The 18,909-nt window shown below is 36.3% G+C and overlaps 3 protein-coding genes across 5 annotated transcripts; 2 read left to right on the plus strand and 1 right to left on the minus strand.

Annotated features, from left to right (window-relative positions):
* The first annotated feature begins 1,398 nt into the window (after window positions 1-1,398).
* On the plus strand, window positions 1,399-7,925 carry LOC133704367 (uncharacterized). 3 transcript variants are annotated; one of them, XR_009844051.1, is made up of 7 exons: window positions 1,399-1,758; window positions 2,001-2,142; window positions 2,382-2,999; window positions 4,124-4,616; window positions 5,153-5,234; window positions 6,357-6,660; window positions 7,536-7,674. XR_009844051.1 is itself a non-coding variant. In XM_062129177.1 (6 exons), the coding sequence occupies exons 2-6, from the start codon at window positions 2,040-2,042 to the stop codon at window positions 7,737-7,739; spliced, it is 1,500 nt and encodes a 499-aa protein (XP_061985161.1). In that variant the 5' UTR covers window positions 1,399-1,758; window positions 2,001-2,039; the 3' UTR covers window positions 7,740-7,925. The 3 variants fall into 3 exon arrangements, 2 of the variants coding, with proteins under 2 accessions (XP_061985161.1, XP_061985162.1); XM_062129177.1 differs by lacking the exon at window positions 6,357-6,660 and having other exon boundaries at window positions 7,536-7,925; XM_062129178.1 differs by lacking the exons at window positions 6,357-6,660; window positions 7,536-7,674 and adding an exon at window positions 5,339-6,045.
* A 2,576-nt stretch (window positions 7,926-10,501) lies between these two features.
* LOC133705056 (zinc finger CCCH domain-containing protein 17) lies at window positions 10,502-14,049 on the plus strand. The gene is made up of 3 exons (XM_062130153.1): window positions 10,502-10,969; window positions 11,585-11,695; window positions 11,848-14,049. Exons 1-3 carry the CDS (start codon window positions 10,823-10,825, stop codon window positions 13,819-13,821), a joined length of 2,232 nt encoding a protein of 743 aa, XP_061986137.1. The 5' UTR covers window positions 10,502-10,822; the 3' UTR covers window positions 13,822-14,049.
* Window positions 14,050-15,470: 1,421 nt separating this feature from the next.
* On the minus strand, window positions 15,471-18,805 carry LOC133705838 (26S proteasome regulatory subunit 8 homolog A). The gene is made up of 9 exons (XM_062131224.1): window positions 18,525-18,805; window positions 18,154-18,251; window positions 17,786-18,010; window positions 17,601-17,663; window positions 17,353-17,516; window positions 16,662-16,818; window positions 16,454-16,552; window positions 16,259-16,369; window positions 15,471-15,740 (listed from the first exon to the last, which is right to left on the minus strand). The coding sequence occupies exons 1-9, from the start codon at window positions 18,748-18,750 to the stop codon at window positions 15,600-15,602; spliced, it is 1,284 nt and encodes a 427-aa protein (XP_061987208.1). The 5' UTR covers window positions 18,751-18,805; the 3' UTR covers window positions 15,471-15,599.
* Window positions 18,806-18,909: the final 104 nt, after the last annotated feature.

The following is an 18,909-nucleotide window of genomic DNA, read 5'->3' on the forward strand; positions in this document are numbered from 1 at the left end:
ATCTTATCAATTAAACTAAACCCTGACTATTGTTATATCTATCTATAGTGTTTTACTATCACCGGTGATGTTTGAGTCAGTCTGCAACAGGAGGTGTTGCTTTAGCTACGCATTTAGCAGGTTGTAGACTATAAATATCCAGTCATGTTTATCTTCCAAAATTTTTCCATGAAGTTTTTATTTTTTGTGCATGAATTTATTTCCAGAAATTAATAAATAGATAAAATATAAGAAATACTTTAAATTTTTTAAATAAATAAATAAGATTTACAAAAAATCCTTTTTTAATCACTTCATTAAAAAATCAATAAAAATGTATTCCTATCTTTCTAAAATCGGAAGCAATAAAAAAATTGATATATGTATCTTTCTCCGTTTAACATTCAAATACCAAGCAACTAAATTACCCAAATCAAAATCACAGGACTGTCTATATAAAAATAATACCACAAGGTCACTAGTGACCAAACAAACGAACCTGTTATTTTATAAATAATCTATCTCTAGGATTGTGAACGTGATTATTTTATAAAGTATTTTTTATTTATAAATATATTAAAATAATATTTTTTTTATTTTTTAAAAATTATATTTGATATCAGCGCATCAAAATAATCTAAAAATACTAAAAACATATTAATTAAAAAAAATAAAAAAATAAAATTTTTAATTTTTTTTTCAAAACACTTTTAAAATAATCAACAAGTTTTTTCCTTCACCTGAACTTTATAAATAGTAAAAAATCAATAATTATCTCAATCAGGACTTAAAAAAAAAACATGCAAGCAATTTATCCGAGAAGCCCTCCTGCGTGATCTTGTTTAGACAGTGGTTAATATTATAATAATAGTTATTTTTTAAAATATTTTTTGAGATATATTAAAATAATATATTTTTTTAATTTTTTTAATATTAAAATATCAAAATATATAATTTTTTTTAATTTAATTTTTATAAAATGAGCTGCGTTACTAATCGAGGCCTTATTATTGTTGGTACAGAACCGCTCCGCCACCAAATCACTCCGATAGTGGCTAGAGGACGAAAAGCTCAATTTCTTAGCAAAACGTTCATTACAGTCCCTATATTTCTGAAAAATGTATTTCGATCTCTTTCTAATAGCCTAAATGATGACGTTTATTGATTAAGGTCAATTGATGAACATTTTGTCAATTTTAATATAAATTAACAACAAAAAATGTGAAACAAAAAGAAGATACTTATATTCTCTCGCCCTATAAAACTTATAAAAAACCCAGAATGGTTTAGTATTGGCACTGTTTTACACCCCCAGGAACTACAACGCAGGGTTTTTGGAACTTAGAGACTAAAGTCTAACATCATCAAAACGTCAGGGATGGGAAAATAACTTACAAATGGATTCATTACTGTTTCCAGTTACCGAATATGTCGTGGATGCATTACTGTTTCCAGTTACCAGATATGTCGTCAGTGTATTTTGACCAGAGTCCGAGAGAAATCCCATGAAAAACAGACACTTGTAGAGTATAGAGGGATACCCTCCTTGTCAGGATTGATTGTCTGTCCAGACCAGAGTAGAGGCCCAAACTCCAACATTTGTCAGCTGAAATGACTCCTCAGTCACCAGTCCGAGAAACAAAAGAGAGCCGAAGCAAGCAAGAAAAGGAAGGCGAGCAGCACACGCAATGTACAAACACAGCAGCAACAGCATGAATTTTGCTTGAAATAGCTAAGCGTTAAGAAAGAATGGATTAAGAAAGGATCGAAAAGCCTCAGGTACTTACTGATTCATCATGATTTTCTTTCTTTTCTTTATCACTTTCTCTTCATCCAATGTGCTTTATTAATTGCTCACCATTTCCTTTTATAAGAAATAATGATCTCTCTTTTTTCTCACCGTTTGGTCTGTCACACACATTCACGCCAAAACCCTACCATAGTTTCTTTTTAATTTTCGTGAGAAAAAAAGATGGACCCTGTACTAATTTAGTTGTATGTATATCGGGGGTGGAAAACAGGGAGGAGGGGGAGGATTGTCACCGGGGAAACTGAGAAGCATGTTACTAGGAGTGGAAAAGAAGAGAAATCAACAAGAACAAGAGGAAGAGCTTGAATCCTCTAACGTGTTCAGATCTCAACTTAATCACCTCGATGAAACTGGTAGGGAAGATGCCTGTTTTCTAATTCTTGTTATGTCTGCATCTGTGATTTGTTTTCCTTTTCTTTTTATTTTTTGGGCTGGGGAGATAGGGGTTAGATTTGATCACACGTTCACTAAAACAAGGAATAAAAGAAATGCGATGTTCAATCAAACAAAGCCTTAAAATGTGAATAAGGGGATCCAGTTGGATTATGTTTCTGCATTTGATATCCTATTCTATATCTCATAACGTGCGTAGGTGGCGGCAGTTCTGATAATTGCAAAGATGTAGATGTTGTCAACGTGCTTCCCGAATTCCCTGCCTCAACAACAGCTGATTCCAGGGCTGCATCACAGATGGTCAGTGATGGTAGTAGATTGAAGGATCAATCTTCTGTCAATTCAAGAATCAGGAGCCAGGAAGTCCCATCTTTTGATTATGATAAAAGTAATGAAACTGCAATTGTGCTCTCCTCGATTTCTGATTTTCAAAAGGCTGAGCGGGCCCCACAAAGAGTACCCCTTGCTCCGTTCTCAAAACCAGCACCATCCAAATGGGATGATGCCCAGAAGTGGATAGCAAGCCCCACTTGGAACCGGCCTAAAACAGGGCATGCTCAGGTGCAAGGTGGACAAGGGCCGCGGAAGACGGGTAATGCTCTGAGTCGGCAATCTTCTACAAAGGTTGTTGTAGAAGTTCCAGAACAAAAGGTGGTTGCATTTGAAGAACCAGATACAAAACGGGTTGATACTAGTCAAGCTAAGAAGGAAACTTGTCTGCAGAAACTTCAAAGTTGGGAGGCTGATTCATACCCAATAGTTGATTCCTATGGCAAGCCTGTGCTTATGAATGAGAATTCTGTTGGGCAATCAGCAAGTAAGAAATAACTGTTAATGAGTTTGGTTCATAAGCTTAAACATCTTCTGCAGTTGGTATAGTACTCGTGCTTTGCTTTTTGTTCATATCGCCCACACTTTCGATGCCGCAAAGATTTACTACATTGGGTGTTAAACATAGTTGGATAAATGGATCAGGTGGAACTGGTTACCATCTCATGGTATATTAATTTGATGATTTGATGGCATACGTGCAAACATGAATCAATATCCATGTGCATTGATTCTCAACTTTCTTCCAAACTTCAGCCATTTCAGGAAAAACTTTTTATCATTCAAATTGCTCGTGATTAAAGGAGTTGTTTGGGTAGCTGAAAAGGTTGCCTAATGCAAACACTGTCTCTCTCACGTTCTAGCTGAAAAGGTTGCCTAATGCAAACACTGTCTCTCTCACGTTATATGTGGGTCCTTTTCAGATCCTAGGTCTTCCATTAACCTTCACCATATTGTAGCTAGTAGCATCTCTGCATAGCAGAGCCTTAGGAATCTCTTTCACAGCAAATGCTCTTCTCGCTCACTGCTGATGTTTAAACAGCATTGATGACATTTTGGTGTTTAGCTAGCAGGGTTTTTATTATTTCCTTTGCACACCTAGAAAATTAAAATCTGTGGATGAGAGCATAAAGGTGGTATTTCTGCACTTTGTTAATCCATTTTTTTGGGAGCATATGTCTGATTTCTATATCTTTCCCTAAATTATTTTCCAGGTTCCGTAACAGATTCTCCTAAATTCAAATGGTCTTTGGCTGTACAATATGTCTTTGCTGCTAGAGATGACGAGTCTAGCCTTTTTCCCTCTTAAGTTTTCGGTAGAAACTGATAGATTCAATATTCTTCTATAGTAAATTGATATTATTTTTGGATTTCAATACACGCAAGAAAATATGGAACAAAACAAAACTGGTATTACCTGCAGCTGTAAAATGTCTGAAAGTGTTGGCAACTGCTGTAGAAGCAGGTTCTTACTTCCATTATTATATTAACATCCTTTAGCATAGAAGAAAGTATTGTGACATTATAGATCTAATCCATGCATGCTTTTATGCATAAAGAATGATTAATGTTGTAGAATATATATCATATTCTTTTTTCCCCCCCTCGCAGTCAGTCTCAGCAGGCATGATTCATCTTTAGCCATACACAGTGCAACTACATTTATCCCGCCTCCTTCAACTGCTAGGTCTGTGTCAATGAGAGATATGGGTACAGAAATGACTCCTATTGCTAGTCAAGAGCCTTCTAGGACAGGAACTCCAGTGAGGGCAACAACACCAATTCGCAGTCCAACTTCTTCCAGGCCTTCAAGTCCTGGCAGAACCGCACCAGCTTCATCTCCAACAAATCCTCCCAATGACCATCTAGATCCAAACAGGGGATTGTCTGAAAAGGAGTTAAAACTGAAAACCAAGAGAGAAATAATGGTTCTAGGGACACAGCTAGGTAAAATGAACATTGCAGCCTGGGCTAGCAAAGAGGGGGAGGACAAGGACGCATCCACTTCACTGAAAATTATAGCAGCTGATCAACAGAGTAAAAATGTGATTGAAACACGTGCAGCAGCATGGGAGGAGGCGGAGAAGGCCAAGTATATGGCCAGGTGTTTTCACTATAAACCATTGATTAAAATTTTTCTTTCCCTTTCTTTTTATCCCCTCTCAAATATTTTTTTATCACTCATCTTTAACATATAAACACATTACCTGACTTAATAGGAAGTTAAGTAACATGACTGAACTTCACACCTCTGTCATGGCATAGCTTTGGTTATATGCATATAGAATAGAAATTAGGTGGACGTGTTTCTGTTGGACAACATAGACATTTGAGGGACATCTTAAACCAGGTATAGGTGAAAGAATAATTTGGTGATGTCCAACATGACATACATTGCCTCATCCAGATAAGCAACACGGTAGATTTCCTTTTGGGCCTACAGAAAGTAGTTGCTCTGCATTACTTGTAGAAATCCCCATTGGATAGATGATGTTTTTCAAGCAAGGAAATAGAAGATGTATCTGAAAAGTTTTCTCTGGATTTTCTGGTCATAATGTAAAGGACTACTTTTGCTTGATTAATATTTGCTTACTATTTTTCAATATGTGGCTTGAAGAGGAAATACTTGCAATTCCTCAGGTTTAAACGTGAAGAGATGAAAATTCATGCATGGGAGAATCATCAAAAAGCAAAAACTGAAGCTGAGATGAGAAAAATTGAGGTATTTAAAACTTTTTTTTCTTCCCTATTGTAGGAATGTTTTTATCTTTTTATCTTTTAATTCTCTACCTTTCTTTGAAAAACAAATTGGCCAAAAAATATAAGAAGGGGGAAGATGCACCTGGTGCATAGGAATGCATTGAAGCCCTCCTTCTATACAAAGAATTGTACGTGTATGCTACTGAAATTTGAACATCTTGAAACTCAGCTAAGTGCTAATGCATGTTTGTATCCTATTAAACCAGCCAACTTGCTTCTATGTTTGTAAAAGGAGAAAGTTGCTGTGAAACCCCCTGTGGTTTGGACCAGTTTCTGTTGTTACCCTTGGGTAGTGTTGGTCATATAGCCTCCTAGTGGTTTTGACTAGTTGTATTATCAAAGTTGTTTTAGCCTCCTAGTGGTTTTGACTAGTTGTATTATCAAAATTGTTTTAGGGATAATCACTGGAAAGTCCTTTTGCACGAGTCATTTGATATGTTGGGTCTTAAACCAGAAGCTTAAAGCATGGTTCATGGGTCATCCATATATATTAATCCTCACTTTCTTGACTTTTAACCTGTATAGTATATTGACTCAAATGCAAGACCAAAAAAAATATCAAGTGGTTTGGATGGTTATTTCAAAAGAAATTGAACGATGACAAATTTGGTGATGTGAGCTTAAAAGCATTGTTTATATTGAGAATTACAATATAAATGTTTTTTTTACTAGAAAAAGGTTACTTTATTAAGTTAAAATCTTATTTTATGCCAACATTGGGATTAAATGTGAATGTAGATGATATTTAGAGAGTGTTTGGCTGTGCGTTTCAACATGCGTTTCGTCAAATTTTGATTTTTTTTTTTTGCTAAAATTGAGTGTGGTTTGTACTTTTTGGATCGTTTTGATGTACTGATGTTAAAAATGATTTTTTAAAAATAAAAAAACATTATTGGCATGTATTTCGGCACGAAAAGCTATTTGAAAAGCAACCGCTACCACACTGTCAAACACACTCTTAGTGTATCTTAATTTTGTTGCTAATTGTGCATGGTTTGGATACAACGTTATTTGATCCATGCAACTCAGCCGTGCACCATGTGATTTGACACCTAAAGCTGAAGTTTGAATTGGTTTGGTATAGTCTGGCTGGAGAACAGTTCATCGTGTTTTACTGCCTTCCTGTTATTGAAACTTTGGTGTTCGCAAAGATCCAGTTGCAAAGCTGCACAGCTAAAGTGGCTTTCACCAAAGATGTAGCACGTGTCACATCGTTTATCATTTGTGTGTGAGTGGGATAAGAGGAAGGGTTTAATACATGATGAGTTGGAAATAGAGTTTTCTTTGGATGTTGGAAAAGGATCTTCCAGTGCAAGATTGAGAGCTTGACATGCAACCACATAACCTTGGGAAAGAAGATTCTGATGTTGGAAATCAGCAAAGAGCAGGTGGGCTGATTTGACATGGTTAGCAATGGTCAAATTAATTTAGAAGTCTGCTTTCATGAATTATAGGTGCTTTCATGAATTATAGGTCCAGTGCCCCACCAATATATAATGTGGAACTCACTCTGAATACAAATGAAGGGCCGGGGACTGTTTCCACCCCCCCTGTAGCTCTATCTGTTGGCTATAGGAGGTGCTGACCTGGCTCCTTCCTGTTCATAAATCGTAAGCATAATAAGTGTGCTGGATAGGTGTTGTGATTCCAAGCATGCCAAGTAGGTGATACGAATGGAGCATGGTACATTGGTCCTCGGTGATTTTCTTTGTTGTAACTAGTATTGTAAAGCAGTAGATGGCAACAATAAGCATGTGACAAATAGGTGTTGATTTTACACTAGTAATTTCTAGAAATCCTTGTGTCTACTATGTTTGTGCAAGAGTGTGCATATGATTGTAAATTTGTCTGCGCTTGATGTGAATTTGGTGTCGTGTGGTCTGTCTTCCTGCAAAATTCTACTTGTCTATATCTCTTAAAAAGTTGCAGCGAGATATGCAGGAACCTGTATTGAGCATCCTGGTAACATTAGTGGTGCCTATGCCTTTCTTGTTATTCATTTTTTCAGTTACAAGTCCTTAAAAATCTACTTCCACATTTCAAAATCATTATGTTTAAGATAGTAGGACCCCAGGATGCTTGCACACTGATTTCATGATATTGTGCTCTATGGCCTGTGTACTGTGCTTTTCATGCAGCTGATACTGCAACATACCAGGAGCTAATTTCCAAAAAAAATAAAATGCCCTGTCTTTGCCTTTAGCTGCTATATGTACGATATTGTGAACTGTGAAACTCATCTCATTGACTATACTCCTTTCAGGTGGAGGTTGAAAGGATAAGGGGGCAGGCCCAAGATAGGCTTATGAACAAACTAGCAGCAGCAAGGCACAAGGCTGAAGAGAAGCGAGCAACAGCAGAAGCCAAGAGTAACAGGCAGGCTGCGAAAACTGACAAACAGGCAGAGTATATTCGTAGAACTGGTCGTGTTCCTTCCTCGTTTACCTTCTGTGGTTGGTGTTGGTGAAACCTGAAACATATTACTCAAATGAACTAGTCTTCCTTCTCGGTTTTTTTGGTCCTAACCTACCATTTACTTTACCCTGTACCCTTTGTACACAAAAGCCAGTCCTTGAAAATTAAGATGGTCTTTTACTATGAAGAATTGTAATGAACCAGTGAATCTAAAATGAAGTCTCCTCTGATTGCTCTACTTCCATGCCCTTCTCTCTCTGCATCACGATGATATCCTCAATGGAGGGCAATCGTCATTTAATGAAATCTTCTAAAACTAACTGTAATGGCATGGTATCAAGGGCTTTGGGACTGCCAAAAGTTTTTGGGTCGACCTCCTGATACATAGTACTGACTGCTAACTAATGGCTTTTATCTCATCCATTTCCTAAACAGAGTTGTGCAAGGAGAACTCTTCTCCTTCAAATTCAATGCCTCCTAAATTTAAGTTGGATTCGTCAGAGAAGTTCATTAGGAATGCTTCTGATCTCTAGCACATCGTGCTTTTCAGATATGTTTTACAACAGCAGCAAGAGTCTCCTACCCTGGCCACAGCTATGCTGATCCCCAAGTTGCCGTTGAAGAAGGGACGTTCTTCCTCTCGTTATCCAGTTGCTTGGCTTTCAATATCTTTGTTTCTAGCATATATCGGTTCCAGCAATCCAGTTTGTCTGTTATTTACAATTGCTTTGAGATCATCATCATCATCATCATCTGTTGATTGAATCTATAATATTCTTTTCATTCAGTCACCACGATGATTGTCATTCTCTAAAATTACAAGTTCGTCATTTTAATACTTTTTATAGATTGACACTGGTGATAAAAATGGATGTACTCCCAATTTCTCTCTTCTTTTTTCCCTCCACTTTCCACCCAGTTTGTTGAAAAACAAGCACAAACCAGAGGATCATATCTTTGGGAGATATAAAGTTTGATTCCCAAGGTCAGTGGGCATGCATTTCATCCATCCCCACGAGTAATGAATGAATAAATTTGAACGGGCTTGTTTATAGCACAGTTTGGTGACGAGAACGCATCATTGGCTACCCTGCCTTTTCTTGGATCTTGTTCTTCTGATACTAGTAATCTTGATCCCTCCTGCTCATGTACTGCAATGATGATGGGCGAGTTCTGATGGTTAACTCGATCCACTTGAGAACACTCATCAACAATTTTCTGATTTACACTAATTTCAGAACCCATTCTGCGCTACGACCGCCTCCGCCTACCTTGCCCTTGGTTTTGGCTGTTCCTCTGTTCCCCTCTAGATTGTACTCACGTGAGTATCAACACCAGTATCAGGGGCGCCAGTATTCTTGCCGAGGAACGGTTTTTGCTCCCGCTAATCAAGTACTTGTCTGAAAGAAAGAATTCGAGGCTTTTCAAGATTGAGACTCCATTCTTTTTATTACTCCATCATCATTACTTTTTTTTAATACTAAGAAATATGTTTTTGAAGAAATTAATGCTATTCTAAATGTTAAATTAAATATCTCACTAGCCAAATTAAAAGGAATCATATATGGATGGATTGAGTAGAGTTGTGATGAAATTGAAGTTAAAATTCAATAGGTTTGAGTCGCCATGGCACCATGATTCTATAAGAATAAAGCAGCCAACGAGAGTATAAAATTTCAATTTCAGTAGCTGAATAACACAACCAATTATTACAGTCTATATTGTTTTTTAAAATATTTTTTATTTAAAAATATATTAAAATAATATATTTTTATTTTTTAAAAATTATTTTTAAAATTAATATATCAAAATAATCTAAAAACACAAAAAAATAATAATTTAAAGTAAAAATTGTTTTTTTCTTTAATTTTTTTAACACTTTTAAAATATAAAAATAAATAGAATGTAAGTCATTGAATTGCTCTACTTAGTAGCACAATAAAATAATTGATTAATTGTATTATAGGGGTGTTTAAAAATATAGTTAAAACATTGCTGGATAAAAATTACTTTTTATATTTTTGTATCGTTTTAATATGATAATATTAAAAATAAATTTTAAAAAATAAAAAAAAATTAAATTTAATATATTTTTAAATAAAAAATATTTTTAAAAATAACCCAATTACAATATTAAACACTATCTAAAAGCACAGTGCAACCAATAAATTATTGATGTAACAAAAAAATAATATATATAATAAAACAATAAGTATAAGCAAAAGAAAAACAATAAATGCAATCAACACAAAATTATATGGAATATTTCATTCTAATGTTTACCGTGAAGTTGAAAATAAAGAAAAAGTCCTAAATAAAGAAAAATATAATCATTAAATATAATATTTAATTTTCTAAACAAAAAAAAATTAAAAAACATGTTTTTTCTTAAAAACCTTATACATTAATTTTTTTTTATTAAATGTGTTAATTTGCAAAATAATTTTGAAAAGTGAGCTGTTTTCCAAAAAGATACTGTAGGGCTTTTTGTTTTTACCGTTGAAATCATATTTTGTAATTTTTTGAATTTGTTTTATTTAAAATTATTATTTTTATATTTATAAATTGTTTTGATGTATTAATATTAAAAATAAATTTTTAAAAATAAAAAATATATTATTTTTATATATTTTTAAATAAAAAAACAATTCAAAACAATACATTCGAACACCACATCCGTCAGGCTCCTTCTCACAGCACCAAAAGAATAATATATATATATATATATATATATATATATATATATATATATATATATATATATATATATATAAAGGAAAAAATATATAAATATACATGCATAGGAGCAATATCACCATTCAACACACTCGTTTCGTTCCCTTTCCATTCCCTTTCTCTCACCCTTTTTATCTGTCCTCGTTTGTGGCGGCTCTCCTCCTATATATTATTTTCTCTCCTCTTCTTTTATATTTAGTTTTACTTGTAATAATAATAGTAAGTAAATAATAATCTCCGTTGTGTGCAAGGATTCTTGGAGGATCGCTTCTCCTTTTATTTATTATCATTACTACTCGCGCGATCCCACTATCAGTACAGCTGCTGCTGCTGCTGCAAATTGATTTATCGATCTGCATCCAATTCTTTAATTGATAATAATAAAGGAGAAGAACCGCCATGGTTGCAGCCACCCAACCACAGCAGCACCCATCTACAGCTGCTGCTTCGACAACAACCGCAAACGCAACATCCGTTGAAGATGAAGCCCTGAAAAGGAATACTGATTGCGTTTACTTTCTTGCTTCTCCTTTAACCTGCAAAAAGGTTCGCTTTTCTTTCTCTGTCGATTTTTAGGGATCTAATTACTAGGGTTTTGGATTTACAATTTGCTTTGTTTTATATTTTAATTAGGTTTATCTTGGGTCTTGAATTGAATTTGAGTGAAAACCCTAATCAATTTCTCGATATAAAATTGTCGATCTAGATCTTATCGTACGATTTGTCTTTCCAATGTCGTCTTACTGAATCTATGTGGGCAATGTTCAATTGGGCCTGTAAGTATCATTTGCCTTGTGGGTTTTCTTTTCCGATCCTTATCCAGCCGTGTTAGTTAGTTCATATGTTCTATGTTTGCTGGGCTTCCGCAGGAATGCTAATTTTTCTGAAATGTCTAGTGATAGTACTGCTGTTTTCATTAATTGCTTTGTTTTTGAAGTCTTTATAATGCATTCATATTTTTGATTTGCTACATGAATAGTAATGTTTGCTAGGCTTTGCATAAAGTGTCCGAGTCGTACTTTACGTTTCTGTCATCTTTCTATGAAATCAATATCATGTGTCCCAATTACTTTCTATGTTTATGATCTTACCGCCGTGCTTTTCAGTTTTATGCAGTTTAATTTTTGTTAACTGAAGCCCACTTTTTCTTTGTTTCAATAGGGAAGTGAGTGTGAATATCGCCACAGTGAATATGCCAGGGTTAATCCCAGGGATTGCTATTATTGGTTGAATGGTAATTGCTTGAATCCCAAGTGTGGGTTTCGTCATCCTGTAAGCCCCTTTCCTTGTCTTGTTTTCATGTTACGCTCTTCTTGCTTGGTTTCAGTTTAAGATAGTGGGGGATTTTTAAATTTTGCAAGTTTGTCTTGATTAAATTGTTTTATCCAACTTATTAGTATCTAATACCTATGCTCTTATTTCAGCCCCTGGATGGCTTGTTTGGAACCCAAGCAATAGCCTCTGCTGGATCTTCCTTGCCACCATCGCATACTGCTGTGGCATCTGCCACACATGCTCCTCACAATCCAGGCAAACAGGCAGTCCCCTGCATTTTCTTCCAGCAGGGAATATGTGTAAAAGGTGACAAATGTGCTTTCTCCCATGGACCAAATCTTGCTGGTAATAAAGTTTCTCAACCAATGGCACCTACCCCGGGGGCTGAGGCCCTTCCTCCAAAAAAGGCTTTTGGCGGCCTTCAAAAGTGTGCTCAAGAACATAAAATTCCACAAACAAAAATCTCAAAGGCTGTTGAAGCACCCTCTGTTGCTAAACCTGTGTCAAAAGCTGAAATTGTTCATGCAAGAAACATTGCCGGTGTTGTAAGGAGTGCAGTGCCACCTACAAGCATGGATGGTGAAATTCCTAGGTATAAAGCAGCAAATCTTCCTCTCATGGTCAATGGAAATTTAAGTCGTTCCAGTCGTTTGCATCAGTTACAGGTAGCAGATGATCATGTTATCCAGAATGGCAAGGATGCTGATGAGTATTTGAGGGAGTCCTCTCCTGGTTTTGATGTTCTTGTGGACAATGAGTTGAGGGATTCAGATTATTACCACGGTGAAGAGCAGCTTGGAAGAACAACAGGAAATGAAGGGAGGAACTTGAACTCTGTTGATGAATATGACATGGGCCATTCTGCTGATTATGGTTTATTACATGATGACCAAGAAATGTATCGTGATCCACGAGCCTATGATTCCTATGAACTCACGCCAGGGCAGCATGCTTGGGAGCAGCACAGGGCTTCATCAGAAAGAATGTTAATGGCACCAGTTCTCCCAGAAAGGCGAGGTTACATGAAAGCTGATAGCCCTGAGCACACTGAGGAATCAGATTTGCGTTATCGTTTATCAAAACAAAGGAGGGTTAATGGCTTGAGATCAGTTGTTAGTAATGATTTTGTCCCAGGGAACCATGTTGAGGAGCGAGGTTACCGGGGTTCTTCACGAAGAGACTCTCATCACTTGCCTTCACATGAGAGCTCCATTAGCAGTCGTCTTCGTGGTAGAATCAAGCTTCCAGGAAGATCTCCAAACAATGGTGGTGATGTGCGTGCAGAAAGGGAAATTGACAGGGGCAGGAATCGGGGAAGATTGTCACCGGTGAGGTCCCCGGTCACCTCCCAACAAGGGAGGCTACGGGACAGAATGAAAGCTAGGGTGGAAGAGGATTACAATGAGGGGAGAATTTTCAGAGGTCCTCAAGTGAGAGGAGAATTAATGGATGATAGAAGTACTGATTTTGCTGGTCCTAAAAGTCTTGCAGAGCTGAAAGGTGGGAAAAATGCTGAGGGTAAGTTGCAGCAATCCCTTGGAAAGCGCAAGCACTCGGAAGATAATCCATCATCTGATGCTGTTCTCTCATTTGAAGGGCCAATGCCTCTTAGTGAGATTCTCAAGAGAAAGAGAGAGGGTGGAGCTGCAGCTTCTGGCAGTGGAATATCATCTGCTATTAAGGAGGACAACAATCTGAAGGAAAGCAGGCAAAGCCTCATCAGCAATTCCAATAAAAAGGAAGATGCAGAGATGCAAATTGGCATTTCCTCTGTATCGAAGGATGATAACAGTAGCCAAATGCTAAAAAATAAAGAAGAATCCAAGCTTGCAACTGATGGTGGCATTGGAACAGAAGAAAATATTGAAATTGCTCACGGTCAGTCTTCTCAACTTCCAAATCCAAGTGAGATTGAGACTGAAGATGGGATGATTGCTGATGATGGAATGGAAGATCATGAGTACGAAGGTGATGATCAGAGGGATGAAAATTATGAATATGAGCAGGTTGATGAAGGAGAATACAATTACGAAGAGGGTGAAAATATAGATGGTGAAGAGGAATATGAAGATGAAGAAGATGGAGAAGACTTTGCCAAGAAAATTGGTGTAGTGATCTCATGAAGGATGATAGATAGTTAAGGAGCACTAATTGTGTTTTTTTGACGACCTTGCAAGATCATTTACATCAGTAGTGGATTCTTCATGAGCAAGGGGTAGTTGCTATGGATTTATTTTTCCCTGTAGAAGTAAAAGTAGAGATATCAAGTTCGTTTCTTGTATTAATTGAAAGAAACTCTTTTTATTGTATCTAAAACTGATTGAATGAGAATTTTGCTTGTGCTTCGGGCATTTTATTTTGCTTGCAAAGGCATAACTTTGCACCAGTACTTGTTTCGTACCTTAGTTCCTCACAATTCTTTATTTTATTTTTCTGCTTGGATATGGTAGGGCAGCATACTTGCTAGATAATATGATTATACAGTATTTTTTTTTATGTTGTAAAAATATATTTATTAATTTTTTTATAAATTAATATTTTTAAATTATTTTGATGTGTTAATATTAAATTTTTTTAAAAAAATTTAAAAAATATTATTTTAATATATTTTTAAATAAAAAATATTGAAAAAAAATTACGACTCATATTCTGCTATATTTTGTTATGTTTGGACATTTTTCCGCATTTAGAGTTAATTAAATTTTTTAGTGGTTTTGGATTTATCTTTAAATAAAATAATATTTTACAAAGACAAACGGATAGTGAAACATTTATTATTATTTTTTTTTTGTAAAAATAGAAAATGATTGAAAAGATAGTTTCACCTATACGCTCTCCTCGAGGAAGACCTTCATGATGATCTAGCTAATTGATCTAGCTGGCCTTATGTGATTGCAATTGAATAATTCAGTTGACTCAATTTAATAATATAGACACCAAATTGATAGATGGAGAATAATAGGTGAAACTATGGATATTAGACTATACAGCACGCTACGTCCACTATAACAAAAAATTAACTGTTCATAACTTATCGATAAACACTGCTCCAATCCACTATGAGCTCTTTTAGTTTTTTTTTTTTTTTTCAATGTATTTTACTATTTTATAAAATTACATGCAGGTTGCCTCTCAAATAAAGATATAAAAAAAAGGAGGAAAGAAACACGTACGAATTTGAATAATATATTATCATTTATTCTTGTTAGAATGAAGTTCATTTGGATCAACCTCGATGAGAGTTCAACAAGCTAGCAAGGTATGGCTGACGAGTCCTCACTCCTCTACATAATGGGGATGCTTATAACGCCTCGCAACGAAGACAAACCCATATATGCGGCTGAACATTATCCACACTGCCATAACCCCAAACTAAACACAAGCAAATTTACCATCAAACTTCTCTTGTTGATGTGGATAAAGCATTGGCCAAACGGATATTATTATTATTATTATTATTATTATTTTAATGAAAAGTAATGACTAGGACATTAAAACGCATACGGTGAACCACCATACATGAATAGCGCCTGGAGATGACATTCATGGATAACCGGGAGCCCCAGGACCATGATTTTCTGCTATTCAGGCCCTGGTCAGGAGACTTCAGAAACCCGCCAAGGTTGACATCAAGCTATGGAGGCCTACACACACAGACATGCGCACGCGCGCATAATTTATATAATTCATATCAGGACTGGTACCAATCAGGATCTGAAATACAGTCCACGAACAATCCTTAATCTTGTGGGGAAAAAAAGCACACGCATGGTACTGCCAAGGCCCAGGCAGGAAATCCAGTGGGCAAATATTCCATATGCATAAAGTGCTGTCCTATTTGATTCTTGTTCTTGACATTTTCATAGACTGAAAAAAGAAAGAACAGATATCAAGTTACAGTCTACTTCCAGAGCTTCCGCAATGACATGTTCTTCTCTGTCTCCTTCTTCATGACCTTTGCTACTGCCATCTCAAAATCTTCTTGTGTAACATGGACCCTCCTCTCTCTTAGAGCAAACATTCCAGCCTCTGTGCACACCGCCTGCGAAAGCATAACAAGATGCAACTAACCATCACACAGTCACTATTTAGTCAAAGCCACTTGTGCATCTGTGCGGAGACATTTTTCTGCTTATCATGATGATACACACAACAAAACAATTCCCCCCCACCATTTTTCACCAAGGACATTCACATTCAAAGAGAAACTACCTGATACAGTAGTCATCGGTAGCAGGGGAAGAAAAAAAAGAAAACTGTATGAATCACAAGATCAAGTTAAACAGCTTTTGATTGATCTACTGGTACCCCCTTTCTTATCTTTGTTTATTTTATTTTATTTCATTTATTGAAATAAAATCAAGCTACCCCCTTCCTTATCTTTGTTAATTTAATTTAATTTAATTTCATTTATTGAAATAAAATCAAGCTTAAATCCACACCATCTCTTTCCAAATATTAATGAATTGCTCTTGGAGATCTATAATTTTCCAATCACTTAAGATCTGTGAACACTAAAAGCAAGAGGTATAAAAGATATTGATACAGTGAGAATAATACCTTGAGCTCTGCACCAGAAGCACCATTCATCTTCCCAGCTATCTTCTTCAAATCAATCCCACGCATTAAATTCATCCTTCTTGAATGGATTTTCAAGATATCACAACGTGACTGCATATTCATTACTTAGAACATCACTCTTTACGAAACAGCACAAGGAAACAAAATAGTCAAACAAGTGAAAATGTTACTTACGTCTTCGTTGGGATTTGGAAATTCAATCTTCCTGTCAATTCGTCCTGGCCGAAGGAGAGCTTGATCCAGAATATCAATCCGATTTGTAGCCATCAAAACCTGTTAAAAAGTTGGTCAGGAAAGGTACCGAGTAAAATGAATAACTGTGTCAATACAATGCATAGTTTCCCCCTGTTTGTTCTCTAGTCTTCTAAGGGTACTCCAGTACCTTTATCTTGTTTGATGCTTCAAATCCATCCAGCTGATTTAGAAGCTCCAGCATAGTTCGCTGCACCTCACTGTCACCATTGCCGCTCCCAGATTCCATTCGAGCAGATCCGATACTGTCAATTTCATCCATGAAAATGATTGATGGAGCATGCTCTCTGTGATGAAACCATAAAATCAGAAACCATATCAGATATAGGATGTGAAAGACAAAGCAGAGTATATAAGCAAACATCTGTACAGCAGAACATAAGGCTATAAAAGAAGAGGCAAATGATGATCATTGATGTATATTAGGCTACTACTATGCATTTGAAATGTAAAAGATTAGAGCATATGAGATGAACTCTATAAAGAAAAAATATTATATTTTATCTTTCTAATGGATCACAGTTTTCAAACCAGAAAGGTTGCTTTATTTTTCCTAAGCAGCAACTTTCTAGAATGGAGGCTTAAGGTGTGTTGTCTGGCATGAAAAAATTGTAGTTTAACAATGGTAGCATTGAAAATAATTAATCTGGCGAAATAGACCCCTTTTTCCTGATTATGGTTTAGTTATTAGAAAAGCAAGCCCTATTGCATACTGTCACAGCAATTGCAAATACAGGGGGCATGAATTTAATCAAGAAAATGACCTTAAAAAACTAAGAATCAACTGAGTGCGAGGCAGTCAAGTAAAAATAAAGACAGACCTTGCCATAACAAAGAGCTCTCTGACCATTCTAGAGCCTTCTCCAATGTATTTCTGAACTAATTCAGAACCAGAAACCCTGATGAAAGTACAGTCAGTGTGGTGAGCCACTGCCCTAGCCAGTAGAGTTTTTCCAGTGCCAGGAGGCCCATAGAGGAGAACACCCTATGAGAGACAGAGAGTTGGTCCTAAATCCAAATGCACCAAAGTGTGAATAACAGATAAAAAAAGCTTGATTTTACAGAATACCTTTGGTTGAGCGATTCCAAGACTCTCAAACAATTCAGGGTGTTTAATTGGAAGTTCAATGACCTACCAAGGAGTCAAGACAAAGTACCAGGAAACAATGAGAAAATCAACAGCCTAACATTACAGTCATATTCATGGATCAAGAGAATCCTCAGGCAGAACCAAAAACAAAAGAATATACAAACCTCCTTTATCTCTTTAATTTGTTGGTCAAGACCACCTATCATGTCATAGGTAGAATCTGGAACTTTTTCAACCTTCATGAGGTTAACCAGAGGATCCACTTTGCTAGGCAAGATCAAGTGAAGAACATAGCTGTCGTTGCGAAGGGCAACCCTTGTTGACGGAGTGATCTTTGTGATATCAATACTTTTATCAATATCAACAACATACTTCCCCTCTGGATGAACCTGGATGAAGGCACTTATTCTTATCAATAACACATCAATATTTCAAGGCCGTTAAACATATTGAGCACATGACACCAAGGAGCCCAGTAATAATAAAAAAGTATATTGACTAGCATTGAACCAAGAAAAAGAAAACACTGTACCTTAACCAACACCTTGTTCTTCCCCATTACTTTGACAACTTCACCAACATATGACCCAGGTTCTTGAAGTAGCTGCAACTCTTCTCTAAGCATCCTCACTGAGCATGTCAAACGGGAAAAAAAACGTCATATATCCCAAGGGCAGGTTTGGTATTAGGCATTCCAAATAAAGGACCTAAGATTAGGAATTTATAAAAAAGATGATTGTATCCTGTTGGCCTTTTCCTCTCCCTCAAATATTGGTTTTCAATTATGATTATTGAAAAAAAAATAAAAACAATTAAACCCTAGCTAGCTAATAAGATCTGATCTATCTATCTATCTATCTATAAGTTGCAAAAATTGAAAAACCTAAATCGAATTAAACCCACCTCTGGAATTAATGTCATTGCGTTGAGCTTCTAGGCGATTGAGATTGTGGGTTTTTTGACGGACATGTAGCAGAAGCTCATGGATGTGTTGGATGTAATACTGCTTCAATCCCTCTCCTTGCTTCGCCGCCCCCGTTTTCGCCAAGCAGCTCTCCTCCGCCGTCATCGTCATTGTTGATTCTGTTTGCTGCTGCTGTTGCCTCCTCTCCACTCCTACTGTTGCCATCTCGATTGATGGGGTTCGGTTCGGTTTGGTTTAAAGGTTTGTTTTCACTTTCCTTTTCTGATAAGTCATATTTATAGAAAGTCAGTAGTCCGTCCCAGGCCAGGCAGTCCAATCCCATGGTTTTGTGGGCCGACGTCGGTTAATCCCTTAATCAATCGC

This window comes from Populus nigra, chromosome 10 (assembly GCF_951802175.1).
Source record: "Populus nigra chromosome 10, ddPopNigr1.1, whole genome shotgun sequence".
Taxonomy (NCBI): domain Eukaryota; kingdom Viridiplantae; phylum Streptophyta; class Magnoliopsida; order Malpighiales; family Salicaceae; genus Populus; species Populus nigra.

Bases quoted from the DNA above. Each gene is read 5' to 3' on its own strand.
- LOC133704367 (XM_062129177.1), top strand. From the start codon at position 2,040: ATGTTACTAGGAGTGGAAAAGAAGAGAAATCAACAAGAACAAGAGGAA. The intron at 3,000-4,123 runs GTAAGAAATAAC...CCCCCCTCGCAG, and splicing joins TTCTGTTGGGCAATCAGCAA to TCAGTCTCAGCAGGCATGAT. The intron at 5,235-7,535 runs GTATTTAAAACT...TACTCCTTTCAG, and splicing joins CTGAGATGAGAAAAATTGAG to GTGGAGGTTGAAAGGATAAG.
- LOC133705056 (XM_062130153.1), top strand. From the start codon at position 10,823: ATGGTTGCAGCCACCCAACCACAGCAGCACCCATCTACAGCTGCTGCT. The intron at 10,970-11,584 runs GTTCGCTTTTCT...TTGTTTCAATAG, and splicing joins CTCCTTTAACCTGCAAAAAG to GGAAGTGAGTGTGAATATCG. The intron at 11,696-11,847 runs GTAAGCCCCTTT...CTCTTATTTCAG, and splicing joins AGTGTGGGTTTCGTCATCCT to CCCCTGGATGGCTTGTTTGG.
- LOC133705838 (XM_062131224.1), bottom strand. From the start codon at position 18,750: ATGGCAACAGTAGGAGTGGAGAGGAGGCAACAGCAGCAGCAAACAGAA. The intron at 18,011-18,153 runs GTACAGTGTTTT...GCCTTCATCCAG, and splicing joins AGAACAAGGTGTTGGTTAAG to GTTCATCCAGAGGGGAAGTA. The intron at 16,819-17,352 runs GTCTGTCTTTAT...GTTTCATCACAG, and splicing joins GAGCTCTTTGTTATGGCAAG to AGAGCATGCTCCATCAATCA.